Source organism: Dysidea avara, chromosome 10, assembly GCF_963678975.1.
Source record: "Dysidea avara chromosome 10, odDysAvar1.4, whole genome shotgun sequence".
Lineage (NCBI taxonomy): Eukaryota > Metazoa > Porifera > Demospongiae > Dictyoceratida > Dysideidae > Dysidea > Dysidea avara.
Genome location: NC_089281.1, coordinates 29,011,184 through 29,031,678, shown reverse-complemented (window position 1 = coordinate 29,031,678; position 20,495 = coordinate 29,011,184). Strand labels below are relative to the sequence as shown.

General features: G+C 36.8%; 2 protein-coding genes across 2 annotated transcripts in view; both read left to right on the top strand.

The window, feature by feature from the left end:
* The window catches only part of LOC136268429 (ATP-binding cassette sub-family C member 4-like), a 73,804-nt gene extending 57,753 nt beyond the window's left edge, over positions 1 to 16,051 (top strand). The window contains exon 28 of the mRNA XM_066063770.1: positions 15,987 to 16,051. The gene's annotated coding sequence lies outside the window, so the exon portion shown is untranslated. The remainder of the gene's footprint in view (positions 1 to 15,986) is intronic.
* Positions 1 to 20,267, top strand: part of LOC136236891 (ATP-binding cassette sub-family C member 4-like) — a 30,837-nt gene extending 10,570 nt beyond the window's left edge. Inside the window, exons 2-28 of the mRNA XM_066027121.1 lie at positions 9,669 to 9,899; positions 9,944 to 10,033; positions 11,468 to 11,631; positions 11,684 to 11,809; positions 11,865 to 12,114; positions 12,171 to 12,371; positions 12,421 to 12,468; positions 12,522 to 12,566; positions 12,628 to 12,819; positions 12,868 to 12,962; positions 13,014 to 13,100; positions 13,159 to 13,255; positions 13,313 to 13,639; positions 13,709 to 13,846; positions 13,903 to 13,940; positions 14,016 to 14,260; positions 14,396 to 14,475; positions 14,532 to 14,682; positions 14,744 to 14,974; positions 15,019 to 15,119; positions 15,188 to 15,388; positions 15,446 to 15,601; positions 15,656 to 15,745; positions 15,791 to 15,963; positions 16,015 to 16,120; positions 16,170 to 16,250; positions 20,025 to 20,267. Of these exons, the coding sequence (XP_065883193.1) occupies positions 9,669 to 9,899; positions 9,944 to 10,033; positions 11,468 to 11,631; positions 11,684 to 11,809; positions 11,865 to 12,114; positions 12,171 to 12,371; positions 12,421 to 12,468; positions 12,522 to 12,566; positions 12,628 to 12,819; positions 12,868 to 12,962; positions 13,014 to 13,100; positions 13,159 to 13,255; positions 13,313 to 13,639; positions 13,709 to 13,846; positions 13,903 to 13,940; positions 14,016 to 14,260; positions 14,396 to 14,475; positions 14,532 to 14,682; positions 14,744 to 14,974; positions 15,019 to 15,119; positions 15,188 to 15,388; positions 15,446 to 15,601; positions 15,656 to 15,745; positions 15,791 to 15,963; positions 16,015 to 16,120; positions 16,170 to 16,250; positions 20,025 to 20,267 (3,987 nt within the window). The remainder of the gene's footprint in view (positions 1 to 9,668; positions 9,900 to 9,943; positions 10,034 to 11,467; positions 11,632 to 11,683; positions 11,810 to 11,864; positions 12,115 to 12,170; positions 12,372 to 12,420; positions 12,469 to 12,521; positions 12,567 to 12,627; positions 12,820 to 12,867; positions 12,963 to 13,013; positions 13,101 to 13,158; positions 13,256 to 13,312; positions 13,640 to 13,708; positions 13,847 to 13,902; positions 13,941 to 14,015; positions 14,261 to 14,395; positions 14,476 to 14,531; positions 14,683 to 14,743; positions 14,975 to 15,018; positions 15,120 to 15,187; positions 15,389 to 15,445; positions 15,602 to 15,655; positions 15,746 to 15,790; positions 15,964 to 16,014; positions 16,121 to 16,169; positions 16,251 to 20,024) is intronic.
* The last annotated feature ends 228 nt before the right edge of the window (positions 20,268 to 20,495 follow it).

Sequence of the window (20,495 nt, the reverse complement as noted above, 5' to 3'; positions counted from 1 at the left end):
CCACCTTGTTGTGTCACTTCCACCACCTTGTTGTGTCACTTCCACCACCTTGTTGTGTCACTTCCACCACCTTGTTGTGTCACTTCATTGCTGACTCATCTTCAGAGACATGTCACACCTACAACATAAACAAATCAATTAATACCACTATAGCTTTTTTGTGCAAGTTCGAATAATTATTGTTAGTATTATGATTTTCTGATGCCAGTAAAGCCCCCTTGCCTGTGTACGTATGCATACGTATCATTTTCATAGGAACACGCACTGCTCTGAGTGCTGGCTATGGCACTGTTTATACATGCCCAATGGGTAGGTTGCAAAGTTGGTGCATGTACTAGTTCAATGTTTTATACATTTTTACTGTGCTTTGTACTTCACCTGGCTTGCTAGCTGGAATTATTTTCTGCGGTTGCCAATGGTCTGTAAGGCATTGTTTCTGAGCCATAGATGACATACATATTAAAGCAGTAGTGTATGCAGCAATGTATTGTTAGCAACTTGATGGTTGAGAATCATTTTATTAGCAAGCCAGGTGAAGGATGAAGCTGTCCTAAAACAAAGAGACACCAGTCATGAACGATCACAATAAACTCTGTTGTAACTAGAGGCCACTATTGCATTGGCACAGTGATCACAGTCTATAACACTATGCATACACATTTCACAACATATAGTAGATAATGTTGTGTATGCACATAGTGTGCACATGTCAGCCACACCACTGATGTACTGGCACTTAGCTACCAGTTGGTTTTAGTGTTCAGCGATATTATATCGGCAATACCATTTATCATGATAAATTAACTAGAAGTGTACTGATAAGGATTTTTCAGTTGTAACGATATCCGATTAATCTATACCTAAACGAGCTGATACCAATATTATTATACCAATCCGATTATTGTATAGTCTGTAAAGTGTAAATCAAATAGAACTACAGGTGTAGCTACTGCATGATGCATATTCTAATGATTTTAGAAAAAAACAGTGATGTAACTATAAGGCTGTTAAGGCACAACTATACCTGGTTAAGGTGGTATGGCCTCTATTATGCAACCCAGACAATTAAGCACCACAAATATTTTAATACATGCTCTCTTGTCTGGATAGCCCATTTTCAATAAGGCTAAAATATGCAGTGCACTTTTTGACTTCTTGTATGGCTTTACTGGAGTACTTAAAGTTAGCAGCAAAAGCCTGTTTTCCATAGGCTCCAAGGTATTTTGACATCACTTTTGATTAGCTGTTAATCCAGTACACTTTGGTGTGGCAATTAGTGATACTGGTTTTCAGAAGCTTCTGGAACCACTCTACTAATTGATTCTTGTTGAATAGTGCTGGGACCACAAATGAAGATAACATCAGTGCAGCGATACTGGTGACCTGTTAATTATGACATCATTAGTGCGCGAGTTGTCTTTAGCAGGCTCTTTTCAGATCAATTAAGGATTGGAACAACTTACCATCTACCATAATTGAGTGCAACAATACTGACTCTTTTTTGGCAGAACTGCAAACATTGTATGGGACTCAATAACTGTAATCTTTGTAACTACGTAGCTAAATTCATTTTGTGATTGCTTTTTTTCCTGAGCATATTAGCTGTGCTGTCTGCTCAGTACCAATAATAATAATAATAATAATAATAATAGACACTTAGTGGTGAAAAGTTTGAATGATTTCTGGCCTTGTAGTCATTAACAAGTGCTGTATTGCTTCGCCAACTGAGTAAACCTAGTTTTCACATGTGATAGCGTTGATAGTGGTGTTTGCCTTTATCTAACCATAAATTAGAGATTAGTAATTGATGTTTTCTTTGTTCTATTGTTTCTGGTAACCTTCCTTACTGGTCTAGCCTTTCTCTTTAGTGAAGTACTTTATTTTAACCTCAAAACCATATTTTCCAATGGCTCTGATGTATTTCAGCCTTCTCTTTCTACGCATGTTACTTGGGCATCATTCACAGTCTGATTGGTGACCGCTATGAAACTTTATAAACTTTAAGGAGTACTCTATAAGCCAATCCATGTTGGTGGTTCATACCACAAACCATAGGCATAGTCTCATGCCCAGCTGGGCTCGCACTAATGTGCAAACACCATCTGGTGACAATGCTCGAGTTTCTTAGGCCCGGAAATGCAACCCAGCCAAAATATTGGCTGGCCAATCGAGGAGTTGCATTTTAAAACACTGAAATACCATTTGAAAATGGCTAGGAATAAAGTAAAACTCAAAATAGGGCATTTACTTAATGCAATTTCTTCATTTATCGTATTAGAAGAGGATAGTGTATCATTTCTTGTGAAATGTCAAGTCATGATTCACAAGGTGAGACTGGAAAAAACAACTTGACAACAAAATGTCTTGAATAGCCTAAGAGAGTAACGTCTAATAAATAATACATTCATGTGATTGTACAACTCCTCGATTCTGATTGGCCAGCCAATATTTTGGCTGGATCACACTTCCGGGCCCAAGAAACTTGAGCATTGGCATTTGCGCATTAGTGTGAGCCTGGCTGGGCACGAGACTACCATAGGCGGTGGAGACAGGGGGCCAGGGCCCACTTTTATGGGACAATGTTCGCAAGAAAAGATCGAGATACTCTAATAGAACAGTCAGGATCTAGATACAAGCTACTTAGCTATGCATGTGTAGTTATAAATAAGGAGATATATTTGGTGTAGGGAAGCTATTGTCAGCAGGTGGTTACTTTTTTTTGGTCTTCATCTTACATCTGGCCTGGCTCCCTCACTCTTTGGCCTGCTCCACTGCCCCTGCCATGAAGCAAGACTTTAGTATGTAGCAGTATAATTATCGCTCACATATGATGTCATCTGTGTGCATAATCTAGAAAGCAGGGAAGCCATAAATTTAATTAGATTCCTTGGTTGCTTATTGAAAATGGACTATTACTCCATGTTTTGGTTATTTATAAGATGGCTACTATACACAGATTATCAGTTTAGCTTTCCTGTGGTGCAGCAGTGGTGGATCTAGATGGGTTTCTGGGGTTTCAACAGAAACCCCCTTAACTCAGTGGCAGTCTAAATACATAAACTTTGTTGTGCTGACAATTTGTCATATCAAACAACTATATATACCACTGTATTTCAGTAATATACAGCTGCACTTAACTGACACCATTTATAGTTGTTAAACCCTCTTCACTTTTACAACACAAATATACTTACACAGCCAGGATATTGCAGTTTGTATACACGAGTTCCACCTTCTACTGATTTAGTCATGGTTTCAACAATTCCAGTAGTTAGATATAGAGCCTATAACATTATTCCATAATTGTATTAATTTAAAGTACTTGGGAAGTGAATGTGTTCTGTACAGCATTAAAACGATAGAGATACTCTAATAGAGCAGTCAAGTAACTACTCTAATAGAGCAAAGCTAGAGCTTATAGTCATCATCTTTTCCCTATAATTAGCTATAGTATTTACAGTTTAAAGCACGGGTTAAAGCATTGGATCTTTTGTAATTGCTAACTAAAAGTAGCCTAAAATCTGATCTCAGAGCTTCTAAAATCTTAAAATTTCTGCAGAGATGTCATCAGATGCCTCATTCAGCTATACCAATTTTCAGAAACCCCCTTTTAAAAATCCTAGATCCGCCACTGTGCATCTCTTTATTCTTAAAGTGTAAAAGCTACTGTTTTCAAAAGATTTGGCTAAGAACATTTAACACAAATAGCAGTACTTACACATGCAGTTGTATGGCTGCTTGTAACTTAGCATTTTGATGGAATAGCATAGAGAGGCTTTCTATTTGTTTGTAGTGAGCAAAAAGGGATTTTATTGCTGCAAATAATGGTACTCGTATTTTCCATGCAAACTATCAGTAGTGATATCGGTTCTCAAAGTGTTTGTGCCAATTATCGATATGGTTGAAATTACCATATCAGCAGCTGATCCGATCACCAATCCAATTATCGGTAAATCTCTAAAATTAACATAACCGGTTATCATACCATGACAGTCTTTGATAACTGGTATATCGAAATACCAGTATAGGATTGCTTTAAATGCAGTCTTTGGTGTTTAATTTCTCAATTTGTTGATGGTTTAGCAAGCCACACCCTAATCAAACACTGAGGTTGCCACATTACAAGCACCTGCCTACTTGTACTGAACTACATTCTTTGGTTTTTGGGATGCATACCCATTCATAATAGGCCCAAGAAATGATGCAATAGTCACTATATCAAGCTAACTACATACCAATACTGCGATAATTTCCTGTTACTAATATATACTATGTATTCAAATTTTAATACCACTGAGCACTACACTAGTTGTCTTTAGTCTGTGCCATATGGGGGGGGTTGATTGTACTGGCCTTCACCGCCTTGTCATGCATAGTGGCCATACTTTTTGATTGAGTCATCTTCAGAGACATCTCACACCTACTATATAAACAAATCAGTTAATGCCACTATAGTTCGTTCGTTTTTTTGTGTAAACTACATTTTAGTATTGTGATTTTCTGACATCACTTTCCTGTGTATGCATGCATATCATTTCTGCCAGCATACCCACTGCTCTGAGTGCTGAATATGACGTATTGTTTATACAAGCCCTATGGGTAGGTTGTCACGTTGGTATATGTACTTGGTTGTATGTAACCCGGTCCTAGTAATAATAATTATACAACCAAGTACTAAGAATAATAAGAAATGTGGTTAAAATTACATCATAAATAATTAATAAATAATAAATAATGTTTGAGAAAACTACAAGGCCTAAGGCTTCACACTCACTGGGAATAGAATCCATGTTGAACAAAGAGACAATCATATAATGGGCTGGTGTTTTCGTGGAGGTGATATAAAAAGGTACGATGATTCTATTTAACACTGATCAAAACATCTTAGCACGTGACATGTGTTCCATTGTGGGTACGCGTTTGTTTGCTCATCGATCAGAGAGAGATGACAGATCCTAGAGAGATGGCGAGTTGGAAAGCAGATGTACAGTGGGTTAGTGTTAATTAATCAGATCACACGTGTTTTATCAAGACTGGTTGTTTACAGGCAACTTATTAAATACCACTAATGGTGGGTTTCAGCAGCTTGTTGGAAAAATATCACTTGCAAAATAGCTATTGTAAGAAGGCTGTAAGTAAGTCTCTTATAAAATACTGTACAATCGAAATACTCTAATAGAGCATTCATTTTAGCGTACATACTTTTAATTGTTGTGTTTGGTTAGCTACCTAATAGTTCTACAAAAAATTAAATCACTAAAAGCTAAGTTGTGTGTGTTAATCTTGTAGACGTGCTTAGATTGAATATACTCTAATAGAGCAGTCACTTATCCTAATAAAATTATAACAATCAGTTTCTAATTTTTAATTCTGTTGTAGCAGTCACATCTACAGTTAATTACCAGCTTAGAAAACCATGCTGGTGCCATGCAATAACGTAATACTGTTATATGAGTGATGTTTATATTGCATTACGAGAGTAGCTTATTCTGACCATAGTGTGCTAGCTACATAGTATATGCCTTGCCCTGCTGTTAGTTTGTCCCATTTGTACATGTACTTGGCTGTATGTGATGCGGTCCTAGCAATACTACAAATGGGAAGCCATGCATCGTGCTACTGTGAATGGACACCTTGGGCAATCAGCAAAAAGAAATAAAACACAAAGGAGGACAAAGGTAAGTTGATAATGCATGCATTTTACATACTGCGGTATGCCAAAAGGCAAAACTAGGGATGAAGCGATGTCAAACAGTGAAAAAATCAAGCCCATAGCCTTAGCCATTATCGAGTTATGCTTTTCTGAAGGCATCAGGCAGGCAGTTAGTCAGTCAGTAGAAAATTCCATCAAACAGTTTAAAAATATATTTGTAGCTACCTACTGGAAGTATTCAATGTCATACTGAAGACACTTTTGAGCTTGGTTATACCTAACCAATACTGGTATTGTGAAGCTGGTTTATGGGTGATATGTTTGGCCAGACCTCCATGATCCCTAATATACAAGTACACAAAAAATTTTGGAATTTTCAACTAGAGTAGGGACCATAGCACATTGATAAAAAGTACTGAAACAAGCTGGAGTAGTGTACGATAGTAAAGCAATAAGAAGTGTTATATCCCTACTGTGCTCAAGATACCATAATGGAAGTGCACAGTAGGGATATAACACTTGTTATTGTTTTGCTGTGAATATTGTGCACTACTCCAGCTTGTTTCAGTACTTTTTATCAGTGTGCTATGGTCCCTATTCTAGTTATTTTTTATGTACTTGTCTGTTAACTATTTTTGTAATAAAATTATTATGACTGGTGAATCCACGCATACTGCATCAAAAGAAAAAGATGGCACCGCACACCCCAGCTATCAATTATTGTCTGAAAAATGAAGTACCCATTATGCTTCGTTGTCAGCTATGTTCAACCAGTTACACAGCATTACAAATCAAGAACTGTTCGAAAAGCATCTCTGCAATCAAAGTAGCCACTATGAAAAATACGGATGATTTCTGTTACGAAGAGAAGCCATCATAATATGTTACCGCCAAACTGACACCTTTCTCTGTCAGCAAAGATGAATGGGGCACAAAGGAGGACACTGGTATATGCATGAAGACTGCATTGTACATACTGCAGTATGCCAAAAGGCATGTGTCCAGCTGAAGTGACATCGAACAGTGAAAAAATCAAGCCTATGGCCTTAGCCGTTATCAAGTTATGATTGTCTGAAGGTATCTGTCAGTTACTCAGTCAGTCAGTAGAAAATTCCATTTAATTTTTGTTCTGAATTTCATAGCAACTTGTTGAAAGCATTTTGGGTCAATCTGAAGCTTGTTTGGGCTTAGTTTTACCTAACCAATACTGCTTCATTGTTGTCAGGGAAAAGTGAGGGTGGTTTTTGGGTGATTTTTGCATGGACCATGCCCAAGCTTTTGTGGTCCCTACTACAGTAGTATCATACAGTACTATCGTACAGTACTATCGTACTGTATGACACCATGTATCTAAATTAACTCATGCTATACAACATACTAACAACCCATACAGACACAAAATAACTTTTAATCAGCTTACATTTATTTTGCCATAGTTTGGCATGGTAGACATGCTGGTAGTCTTCCACTTATGAGTTAGCTTGTTCAAAATAGTAGTGACAATTGATTGTGGGACATAGTAATCTCTCTATATCCCCCAGTACTAGTCCGTTCATATCAACTGTAGGAGCAACACCACCCATCATCAAAGTAATCAAGGCTTGTCAAAGTTTGAACCAGGGACCTCCATGCTGAGCACCCAAATTCTCAACCACTTGGTTCCAAAGCCAGCCTATTGCATTTTGGGACCTTATAGAGTACAAAGATATTAAATCTACACAAAACAGCCAAACTGTAAAAAAGAGTGCAAACCAGGGTGAAAAAAGCAGCCTTGCAATGATGTTAATGCTAATAATGTATAGCCATTATTATAATTTATTATCAACATTGCAGCCATTTCTTGCAATTGGCTAATAAATTTTAATAGCCATTATTAAAATTGATTAGCTTTAACATCATTGCAGCCATTTCTTGGCTGCCACTTTTGATTTTACAACTTTTTCACCCATACAGGCTATACAACTTGGTTGGCAACAACATAGACATAACTTCCATTTGTGTTTCATTTTTAAGATCATTCATAACTTGACATGTGTCCCACTCAGTGACATCATTTCATCTAATACCACAACAGCAGAATCCACCATCACAACAAGATCTCATGCGAATGATATTTTAGTTCCATTTGCAAGAACAGACACTTATCAGCACTCGTTTGGACCTAATGCTTGTAATATCTGGAATAACTTACCTAATCACATCAAAGAAATTACCTCTACTGAACAATTTAAGAATCAAATTAATCAATTGTAATTGCATAAATGTCCCCCCTCCCCCCCGGGTAAAATCTTTGCTTGCGAAGTTGACACAGTAATAATAAATCAATAAATAAATATTCAGAGCTGCACCTTTTTACAACATGGCTTTTTTTTGTGTGGATAAGCAGTGGCGTAGCCAGGAAAAAATTTTTACTGAGGCAAAGTTTATGCTGCATTGATCTAATTGAGAGGGTCTGCTTCTGACTCAACTGATTCACAAAATTACTTTCAAGTGTGGGTGGTACAGCATTTGCAGGTTGACTATCTGGTTGGATGGAAGAAAGATTCTGAGCGTTTTTCTACATGCCATAAATAATGCTCCAGCTTAGTTAACGTTACAGTATAGCTCCCATGCTTCAATTATTAGACTAGTTTAATTGCATTCAACACAGCTTACCCCGGAGATATTTTGAGTGTTCAGGTCATCCATGGACTGCAATGGAGGTCATAGTCATGCACACTACTTTTTATTGATTTGATGTGATGTTTAAGTCAGACTTTCATGTGATGCTCAACTGCATGTGCTAAGCATGTCAAGCTAGGGAGTCTGGAGGCATGCTCCCTCAAGGAAAATTTGAAAACATATGCTTTGAAATGGCATGTGGAGGCTATATTTTTGATTGTAACTGCTAATGCATATGATATGCATGAACAATTAGCTCAATGCAATACCATGCAGTTGACTCATTGGAACTTTTGAAAAGTAATGCAAATTAACATAAATATAAATGAATTAGACCAAGCAGTGTAATGAGAATAGTGGCTATAATCTGTACTGAATGCTCTATTAGAGTATAATTATTACGATGACTGCTCTATTAGAGTATCTCGATCTTTTTACAACTGAATTCAACTGAGTAGCTGAAAGTGGTCCAGTACTGTGTCACCATGGCCTTCCAGCCCTGCTTAGTGCTACAGCCATAGATTCTATTATGTGTGGTGCAGTAATGCTGTCTAGCAACGTTTAGGTAGAAAATCCGGGGTGCCAAAACTCATGCAGGCCTGCTCAGCCTGTCGTTGAGCATTTTTACCTAGGCAGCTGCCTTGGTTGCCTCAATGGTAGCTACGCCACTGGATAAGTATCATATTTTATTTTTAAATCTTCTCACTAAACTTGCTATAAGTTATATGACCCATTTATACTTCTTGTCCCATAATTCCAGCAACTACTCTATTCAATGGTCCTCACTGATTTCCTTAAACCAGCCAATGGGAAGATCATTTTAATAGAACAGCCATAGTAATTATAAGCAAGAGATTTTGTATTGCGCAAAGTAAAATCACAAAGTACTCACCTTTGTCACGAAAGCTTCAGTATTTTCAATTGTGTTAAGTGTCTCTAAAATAATTATCATATTTGTGTTTTCAAGTGTTGTGAGTGCTTTGTTATGGCTTAAATCTTTCTGTAAGGGCCTGGAATAATGAAATTTTCCTGGATCTTCCAGCAAGAGTAGGCCATGGCACTTGTATGGTTCTTTCTACTGGAGTTGAAAACCAGTCAGTAAATTTTCTAGAACTGCCCCTGTATTCAATAAATACACCTAGAAATTCCAGATCTCATATTGAGGAGGGTGGGCTTAGCCAAGCAAGGGCCCTTCTCCTCACTTATAGTGTACTATAACTGTATAGGAGGATGGCAAGCTAATAAATATAGAAAGCAGTAGCTGACACTATCAATATATCATTCATTGCAGTTTAGCCTTGTTGTTGGTCAAAGTATTCTTGTGGGATATTTGTCACAATACTTTTGTATGAAGAGGACACTGGAAGATGAACTAACTTTACTGAGAAATATGAGCAGTACAAATGACTCTATTACATCCAAACAGGAGGAAATTAATAATGCTACCAGAGATGCTTATTTGTATGCTGTTGCGATGATTTTGGGAGTGATGTGTGTGGTATTAGTACATGGATGGGGATTCCACACTGGTTACACCACTGGCATGCATATGCGAATCATCACGACAGGAGCCATATACCATAAGGTAAGGTGTTATACTTAGTATAAACTATAATATTATCATCATAGATTCTGAGGCTAAAGTACTCTAGCATTGGACAGATATCCATTGGACATATTGTGAACCTTGCCTCCAATGATGTTCATCGATTCAATACAGTCAGTACATGAATTCAAAATGCACATAGGTTTCCAAGTTTGAACACTCATAAATCCTCACATAATAGAGCAACCAAGTCTCATGGTACTATACACATGGTGGGTTTACCAAGCCAAAATAAAAGTTTTCCCACAAGTCAATTAAGCATTGAGTTGTGAATAAGCTGGAAAGACTATAAAACTGCTTTTGCAGTGATAGTAATGTTATCTATATATCCACACAAAAACAGCCAAGCTGTGAAAAAATGGTGCACCATTTTTTCACAGCTTGGCTGTTTTTGTGCAGATTTCAATAATTTTTGTACTTTATAAGGCCCCAAAACCAGCCTATGGCTGACTTTGAGGTTTGTTTTTACTCACATTTCTCCTTTTCTATGTAGATACAATGATGATTATTGAGGACAGACTTATAAATGTATTTCATTGCATGATTTAATTTAGTATTTGATAGCATAATTGTAATACTCTAATAGAGTGCACATTTTTGAGGACTTCTAATAGAACATACATAGAACGTTCTAGAACAATCTAGTCCTTCTGTTGGTAGATCTATGAAATTACAAACGTTTGATTATAAGCAGATTTCACCTAGAAATTTCATTTATAAAGCAGAAATTAAGTGAAGTGATCAGTCAAGGTAGCAGTGGTTCAGTGGTTAAGGATGCAGGTGTTAGGTATGGAGGTTCCTGGTTCGAACTCTGGTAAGTTGTTTTTTTTCCGACATTTTTTGCACATCTTTTTTACCCCATGGTGACTGCTCTAATAGAGTAACTCAATCCCGTGATTTTACACTTGCTTGGTTTTTACTTTATAACTTTGTCGCTGTGACTCTATTCCTATTCAAACTACCAAAAGGCACTGCTACAATGATCAGCCTATCTGCACACCAATTATCAAGATATTTCTATACTCAGTTTACCCTGTAGTCATGACAGAAGTTTGATATTTTTTACGTGAATAAATGCTCATAACTCCTTGAATATTCCTCATATTCACAACAAACTTGGTACATGAATCCACCATCACACGCTCTTCATTTGTGCCAAAGATCGAGGCAATCGAGGTACACATTTGCATTTTATAGCAATTTTTGTAAAGTGTGCAAAAAGAAATCAAAGCCCCCGTAGCTCCCATATGGCATAAGAAGAAGAAAAAAACAAAGAAATTGAAACGAAATTTTGAACACCCATATCTTTCAAATGGCTGTTGAAAATTTGGTGTGTGGTGTACCCTACCTGGGGGACAGCTATAATGCAAAAATGGTGTGCTTTGGAGAAGGGGCCAAGGAGCTATGCACGCATGAAAAAGCTGTTTTCTTTCTTCCTGTAAATATACTTATGGTGTGGTTGCCGGCTTTCTTGGCCACATGACACACTACTGTGTGTCTTGAAATGTACTTTTATAAAGTTTACTTTTTCCTGTTAATTTGTGTAGGGATTCCTGTTCATCCATGGAGTGTGGCTTGTGCCACTGGGTCTTCCTATTGTCATCTACTTGCTATGGAGAGAAGTGGGACCAAGTTGCTTGGTAGCTATATCAATAATACTACTTCAGCCTCCACTTCAGTATATACTGGCTCGTTTTTATTCCAGATGGAAGTGTGTAACATGAATTAAATCTTAGTTTAACACTGCATGGTTAAATTTGTAGGTTAAAGGCAGCTAAAGTGACAGACAAGAGAGTGAGAGTGATGAATGAGATCATCAGTGGTATGAGACTGATCAAGATGTATGCCTGGGAGTGGGCATTCCATGAATATGTGAAGAAGATCAGAAAGTTAGTGCACTTGCCTGTAAATATATGTGAATGTATATCTGTATCCAAACTTTAGGAAAGAAAGTAGATTTATCACACAGGCTAGCATGATCCGAGCTTGCAACTTCGCATTCTTCATTGTTTCATTAAATATTCTCAACTTTGTGACCATTTCAACTTATACTGCTTCTGGTAATGTCTTGACTGCAAAAAAAGTATTCACATTTATTTCACTCATGTACTTTTCAAGTGCTTATTTTGTTGAATTGGTAATTCGTTTATTATTGAGCATATCAGAAATGAAGGTAGCAATGCAACGGATACAGGTTAATAAAACTGCCTGTTCAGTTTGTATGTGTATTTAGTAATTTTCACATTACAGCGACTATTGTTGCTACCAGAACTTTGTGAATCAAAAGCTAACACTGAGTCTACAAATAGCAAACTGAATGATACTTCTTATGTGCTTCCTAATCCAATGGCTGTTAATGAAGATGCCAACAGTGATAGTGGACATGGATCATTGTCCAATGGAGTAACTCCCAGGGTCATAGTCAATAATCTAACAGCATCCTGGACACATGTTAGAGTTTAACAACATATACAGTATCTTCATGTGTGTATGTTTATAGGATAGAAAGAAAGTTGTTTTAAAAGACATCAACTTCAGTGTAGATCAGGTGAGGTGTTTAGTTGGTAGACAGTCAAGTGAGATTATAAGATGATGATATAGTCAAACAGGTTACTGGCAGTAGTTGGTCCAGTGGGATCAGGAAAGGTGTGTTGTGTACTAGTTGACTACTCTAACTGATCTCCATCATACTTTACTGCTACTATAGTCATCAATACTGCAGTGTCTACTGAGAGAACTAGAAGCATTGGATGGGTCAGTAGACATTGAGGGTAGTGTATCTTATGCAAGTCAGGATCCATGGATATTTTCTGGAACAATAAGAGAAAATATTTTATTTGGACAAGATCATGATGAGGCTTGGTATAACAGAGTAGTGGAGTGCTGTTGTCTAGTGAAGGTAAAACTTTACCATTATATACCCATAGACACCGTAGTAGCTATATAGGACATTGATGAGATGCCATTTGGTGATGAGACTTTGATAGGAGAACGAGGAGTGAACCTTAGTGGTGGTCAGAAGGCTAGAGTGAATCTTGCCAGGTGTGTGTAGACCATGTGAGAAGCAGTGATGGTGTAATTTGTTGTGTGTAGGGCTGTGTACAGGGACAGTGACATCATGTTGTTGGATGATCCTCTGAGTGCAGTAGATGCTGCAGTGAGCAGACACCTGTTTGATGGGTATAGAATGTTTAATGTAGTAATGGATTATAGATGTTAGTAGTGTTATGATTATAAGGTGTATATGTGGAGTGTTAGCTGATAAGTTGGTGATCTTAGTGACCCATCAGTTACAATATGCGGAACATGCAGATCGTATTCTAGTACTGAAGGAGGTTTGTGTGTTGAACTAGACAAAGTGATGATAATGTTGTTATTTGCATGTTAAGTAGGGGTGTGTACAAGGGTATGGAAATTATGAGGAGTTAACATCAAGTGGTGTTGACCCTACTGAACTATTTGATGATGTAGAGGATAATAGAAAATCAACAGATTTAGTAGCCCCAGATATTGTAGTAGAGGAGTGTGATGATGTAACAGAAGAAATGGATGATCATCTGAAGAGTGGTTCCAACTTCCTAACACTGCAGAGTGCAATAGTGCATAGTAGCTCAGAAGTACATCCTGATCAAAAGTTTCTATCAGAATTTGATAAAGTATCAGTATGCACTACACCATCAAATTATTCTCTTTATGATGATACAGAAATTAACCAGGAGGTATGTACATACTCCATGTACAGTAAATGCTCTTACTCACTAGCATCCTTTTAATTGCCTTTTTTAAAGAATAAACTCAATGTTGCACCAGAGGAGGAAAGAGCACATGGAACTATTTCTAGCAGAATGTACTATCTTTATCTGCAAGAAGGAGCAGGAAGCCTATTATTTATATCTCTGTTTCTCTTTCTCTTTATAATAGCTGAGGTACAGAGCATTAAAATTAGTGTATGAATATACTGTACAGTCAGTACCTAACATAGGTTAACATAGTAGCAGCTGATTGGTGGTTGTCTAATTGGTAAGACCTTATATAGTTTTTGCCATAGAACTAGTACAGTTCTATGGAGAATATTATAATCATTTGTGGTGTTAGGACAAGTGGAGGTGATTCATGTGGTGTGGACAGTGACAATTCATCAGATAGAGATTCATATGATTTGACTACTAACCAGAGGATTGGTGTTTATGGTGGAATTGTACTAAGCTCCATTTCTCTTGTCACACTAAGAACAGTGCTTACTTTTCTGATTTGTATTGCTGCATCGCGTAACTTACACAACCACATGTTTAGAGCTATCTTGAGGACACCAGTATTTTTTTTCGACACTAACCCAGTTGGTAAGCTAATTTGTCTCACTATAGGGACCTGAAAGAAATCTGAAAGCCTGTTAACTCTGGGAGTCATAAATTTCCTGAGAATATCTATTACAATATTACATGACGTGAATGTGTATGAAAAATGTATTTTGACAGGACGAGTACTAAACAGACTTTCAAAGGATATTGGAGTTATGGATAATGTATTACCATATTACTTTCTTCAGTTTATTACTGTTAGTATTCACACTTTATGATGTCCAATTACATGCTTGACTATGTGTATGTATAGCTTATTATGAAATCTGTAACAATCATTGTGGTGGCATGTGCAGCCAACTACTGGTTGTTTATTCCTGCTACTGCCGTTCTTATAATACAATTGATATTTCGATGGTTCTTCTTACACACGTCAAGAAGTATTAAGAGATTGGAGGCACTTGGTAAGTACTGTGATATAGTTCTTTGTCCAAAATTGATGAAATATATGGCATTTCTTTGCAGCTCGTAGTCCACTATATTCTCACATCTCATCCACTATTCAAGGCCTGTCTACTATTAGAGCTTATAAGGAGGAGGAGAAGTTTTCTAATAACCTACACTATTACCTCAATGAACACACCAAAGGATGGTACTTGTATATTGCTACTAATCGATGGTTTGGTCTGAGAGTTGATCTTATCAATGCTAGTTTTCTTGCTATTGTAGTATTGAGTGCAGTTCCCTTGGCTGATAGTAAGCACATATTTTACATATATCTTGCTATCAATACTATATAGGTCTTGATCCAGGGCTAGTGGGTCTCTCACTAGCATATATTGTAGCATTATTGCAACTGTTTAAATATGGCATTCATATAAGTGCTGAAGTGGAGAGTCTGGTAAGGAAGTTTGAGGTCATGTATGTATACCATCGCTATCACATACGTATGTTGCCTGCATATTGTAGATGGTATCAGTGGAGAGAGTCATGGCTTATGGTCAACTAGAAAGTGAAGCAGAACTGGAGACTGTTCCACATGACAAAGCTCCTCCTCTTCAATGGCCTGACAAAGGAGTAATTGAACTTCACAACACTAAATTTAAATATGCCATTGATTATCCCTATGTGTTGAAGTCAATATCTTTTAGAATTGAATCATGTGAAAAGGTTGATAACTAATTACTATTAGACTGTGACAAGTTGTGTGTGTACATTATATATTAGGTTGGTATTGTGGGTAGGACTGGAGCTGGCAAGTCTTCAATCTTGGAAGCATTGTTTAGATTAGCAGAACCAGAAGGAGTGGTTAAAATTGATGGAATACAAATAACAGACATAGGACTACACAATCTTCGTAAAAAGATGTCAATTATTCCACAGGTGATGTGTTGTGTATATTGTAGTGAGATTTAGACTAGTGTGTGTATGATACAGGACCCAGTACTGTTCAGTGGAACTGTGAGGTATAACTTGGACCCATTCAATGAACTTGAAGATCACCAACTATGGGATGCATTGGAAGAGGTTTGTTGAGATGATATAACAATTGTAGCTAATCACTACATTCAGGTACAACTGAAGGAGGTGATAAGTAATTTGGAGAATGGGTTAGAATCACAAGTGTCCGAAGCTGGTTCTAACTTTAGTGTGGGTCAGAGACAGTTGATGTGTCTAGCAAGAGCACTATTGAGGAGAAACAAGATTCTTGTGATTGATGAAGCAACTGCAAATGTTGACCTAATGTGAGTCACTAAGATATTATGAGATATGATGGTGACATGTATTGAGTGCAGAACGGATGGTATAATTCAGGAGATGATCCGCAAGAAGTTCAACCATTGTACCATCCTTACTATTGCTCATCGATTGGAAACAATAATGGATTCTGATAGAGTACTGGTGGGTTAGGATGATAGTGAATAATTGTATAGATGTTGTTGATTTGTAGGTTTTATCTTCTGGTAAAGTGATAGAGTTTGATACTCCCTTCAACCTCCTACAGAAACAACAGTCAGTGTTTCATAGTATGGTAAAGAGAACTGGTCCTGTAGAGTCAGAGAGACTTAAGGAAATTGCTGCACAAAGAATAGAAAGATTCAGCTATAGTTGAGAGATTGCAATAGTTGCTTTCAGAATTGTATTTTACTTTGTTACCTTAGTACAAACGAACTAGCTGTAGTTATTAGCTACTTATAAGTCAGTTTTACTGACTTCACCATAGATATAACTAAACTAAATTTCACCAGGCTAGGCTCATGTTTACTCTTTGACTTAGGTTTTAGGTGGGTATAAGTATAAAACTTGACATTTAGTCTATATAGGTGTATTATGATGACCATTTTGAAAAACAGATCCATCCCAGATTTTACCGAAGTTTATACCCAAATGTAGCATTATTTAGTATCTAAATGTGGTACTAAATTAATACTATTATATAAAGAAAGTCTTATAGAGTTATTAGTATATTGGCTCTCCCAAGCAAACCATCTATTATATATGGCCCTTTTATTTATAGCAAGAGCCCATAATTCTCTTGACAGTGTCTATAGTACTGGCTACAGTTTTGTTATGTCCAGTTATTTACTGTAACATGCATAGCCACTGTATTAATTAGGATACTCAGGAAGCCAACCCCAAGGGTCACAGTACATAATATCGTTAGCTTGGTTGTTGAAGGTAAAAAAAAATGACGATAACCATAAGTAAATAAGTTGGTATTATTAGATAAAGAATTTTCTGGGAATAAATCCAAAATCCTCTTTGGGAAAAAAGTTATGGACATTTGAAGTTTTAGGCTAATAGCTGTATTCTTTAAGCTTATTTGGTCAAAATAACATTGCTCCAGCATGGAATGTAAATATAGCAGTCATGTAAACCAAGATACCTGGTAATAAATTATACCTTCTATGTGGTTAGTAAGTAGGATATGCTCATTTAGTTATTTAGATATCTTTGACACCTCAGATCAAAGGAAACCACAAGGCTATAGTTCATGTATTTCCCTGATCACAGGGCGCCCTGTGGTTAGGGTGATATGATATAGCCCTGCCTTTGATGCTGAGGCAGCATCAGTTCCCTTTGATTCTTTAAAGTTGCTTAAAATTTTGCATTGTGGGTTTGAGTTTAGCATAGACTCTAGACAATTTCCTGAAGGAATAATTGAGTGAGTCAGCATTGCATAATTCAGTTGCTAGGCATCACTAAATAATCGTTTTTGCAATGTAGGAATCGTTTTTCTACGCAGCACATTTCAACCACATGACAAGATGGTTCAGACATTCTCAACCTATACTCCTAAGTACTTATTTTAACACCTTAAGTTACTTTAGGCATCCACAAAGTAGTTATTTGGTTACAAATGGCGTCACTACAACCAACAAAACTCACAATCATTCTTTTTTGTGCCCACAATTTAAGCCCACAATCGATGTTTGCAAATCTCTGTATAAAAGTAATGTGGTGAATGCAGGTTTGTCTTCCTTCTAGTGATGGGCGATATCAGGATTTTCAGAACGATACGATATCAATACGATATTGACTAAAATTGACCGATATTGATACTTTTCGATACGATATTGTAACATTATTTGTTCATGTAAATTGCCAGTTTTCTTACATAATTTGATAGTAGGTAGCTATAGCTATACACAATGGAGATTCCCCGCCCACATACACAAGAGTAATAGTGATTTGAAAATTGCTGAAGGTAATGGAAAGCTACAATTAACAATTAAATAAGCTAAAATGCATTTTAAAATTAAATTCAGATCACGTGATGTATCGTATCGAAATATCGGATTCTGTAAAATATATCGATACTTTTCGATATCAGCAAAAAATCAAACGATACGATATAATATCGATATATCGCCCAACACTACTTCCTTCACCTATTAGGTGAGCAGACCTGAGTGGCATATATCACTTATACCAGGATTCGTCTGTCTTGTAACTATTAAATATCACAGAACAAGTTTTAAACTATAAGACTTTGCAAGTGCTTTGTTGTTAGACATTGTACGTATACAAGAAATGATTCACTCTTAGATGTGGTTACTGTGATCAAATAACTACAATGCCTAGTATATGAATGAAGAAAAGGGGCTGCCAATTATGTTATAAATAAGTCTAACTGAAACCTAATCTTCCCTGCCACCGGTCAGGTCTTGCTCACTTATCTAAGTCCATTCACAATTATTTCAACAAGTTTTGTCACTAGAGCATATACTCTAGTTTACTGTAGCATTCTGAGTGGATATTATCTAAATTAATCCTCATTATTACTGTATCTTATAATAATGCTATTCCAATATTTGAAACAATTTTTTGATTTAAACCTATCTGATAAAACATGCGGTTACTCAACCTGAATTGATATCATTAACTTAAAATTTAAGAAAAAATAATCTAAATTTTCCTGCATGTATAGCCAAGAAATAAAGTATATAAGCCCCAAAGCTGGCCATACAGGCTGGCTGCCAGGGGCTGGCAAACACAAACTGAAATGAAAGTCACAGAAGCAGCAAAGAAGTTGTTGCATTGATAGTACCAACCATTTAATGACATGGTGTTGCTGTTAAAAGTGAACCATTAACCTCAGTCCTTTCTTGACTTGATTTCACAATCTATCTAACTATGCATGAAGTCCGTTCCCCTTTTCAAGACTTGATTCAGCTTTGACACAGATTTTAAATGTGAAGATACATCTATACTGATATATATACACTCAATTGTGAACAAGGAGTTAACTTGTGTAAATCATTGCAACTAAGTCACTGAATACAGTTTATTTGGTGAAATCATACACTTGAGTTGTAATAACAAAAAAAGTCCATGGTCAGATTAGAAATACTTTACATGCATATGGTGATGCATATGATGTCTGGGAAAGCTGTTTCTAGGCTAGCGCAATGTGTGGATTTACTATAATAATACAATAGCTGTGCATTAATTAGCAAACTAGCTAGTGTTACAAGTATTGTCAGACTGTCAAGCCTACAGACTGCACTAGTTTCACAAGTGGTATAGTAGTGGTATATACAGTGTTGGGATTGAAGCAACAACTTATAATTTCTGTTGAAATTATGTACGATAGAGAGAGAAGATGAGAAATAATTAAGTCATTAGAACATGTCTGAAGTATAAATTGTGTATCACAATTAAAGCTATCAGTCCTTTCTCAATGGCCATGGTGGGATTTTGAGACAATTGACAAAATCTGAGTTCCTTGGTGGTTAAGCTCTCTCAATGATTGATAATGGTTGATGAAGCACTAGTAATGTCATAGGAGTAATATTATAGCTGAAATACACATTTAAAATAATGACGCCAAAAAGCACAACCATGCACCTCTGCCGAGCAAAATAAGAGGCCAACTATTGAATGGTATTTGGTGCCAAATACACTGTCATGTATGCAACCTTGTCATGACATAGAATTTAGGTTATGTACCAGTCTCTACATGTCATTGCTGAGTTGGAAGAACTAATACATGTAAAACTTTTGTGTAGCTATAAAACATTATTTACTAAAGTTTATAACTTTACTAACTATACTAAGAGATACAGTGCTACTGAGTTGGATGCATTAGGAGTTGTGTGGGCTGTGAAGCACTTTCGCCACTATATTTATGGACATTATATTGTTGTCATGTATTTGCTGATCATGAGCCTCTTAAATCCTTATTGAATACTCCTCATCCATCAGGAAAACTAGCACAATGGGGTCTGGCCTTGTAAGAGGCTGATTTAATTATTCATTATCGTCCTGGCAAAAGTAATGTAAGTGCTGATAGCTTGTCTAGGTTTCCTGTGGACCACCCATAATGTCTAAGGATTCCTGTGTTGAAGATGGGGATGAGAATTCCTTGGTGGTTGCTGTAGTAGGACACGATAATGCTAACAAGAGGAAGACAAGTGAACCTTCAACAGTTGTGTTGGTGAAACCTGTGGAGGAGGAGGATAGCTGCCACATTAAACTAGATAGAGTTCAAGGCACTGAGGAGGCTCTTATTGCTACTGTCCAGCCAGTGGGGAGCAAAGTATAGGAAGTAGACAGAGAGCAGATCCAGAACTAGAAATAATCATTGACTACCAAGAGGAAGGTATATTACCTAGTGAGGATAAAAAGGCAAGAGAAATTTTGTTAAGTCGAAATCAATATCACATGATATCCAATCCATCCCATGGTTTGTAGTGATCCAAGTTATGCCACTATCATATGATTTTCTGTTTTTCATCAGAAAATTCCATATACTTGCAGTGGGTCATTACCA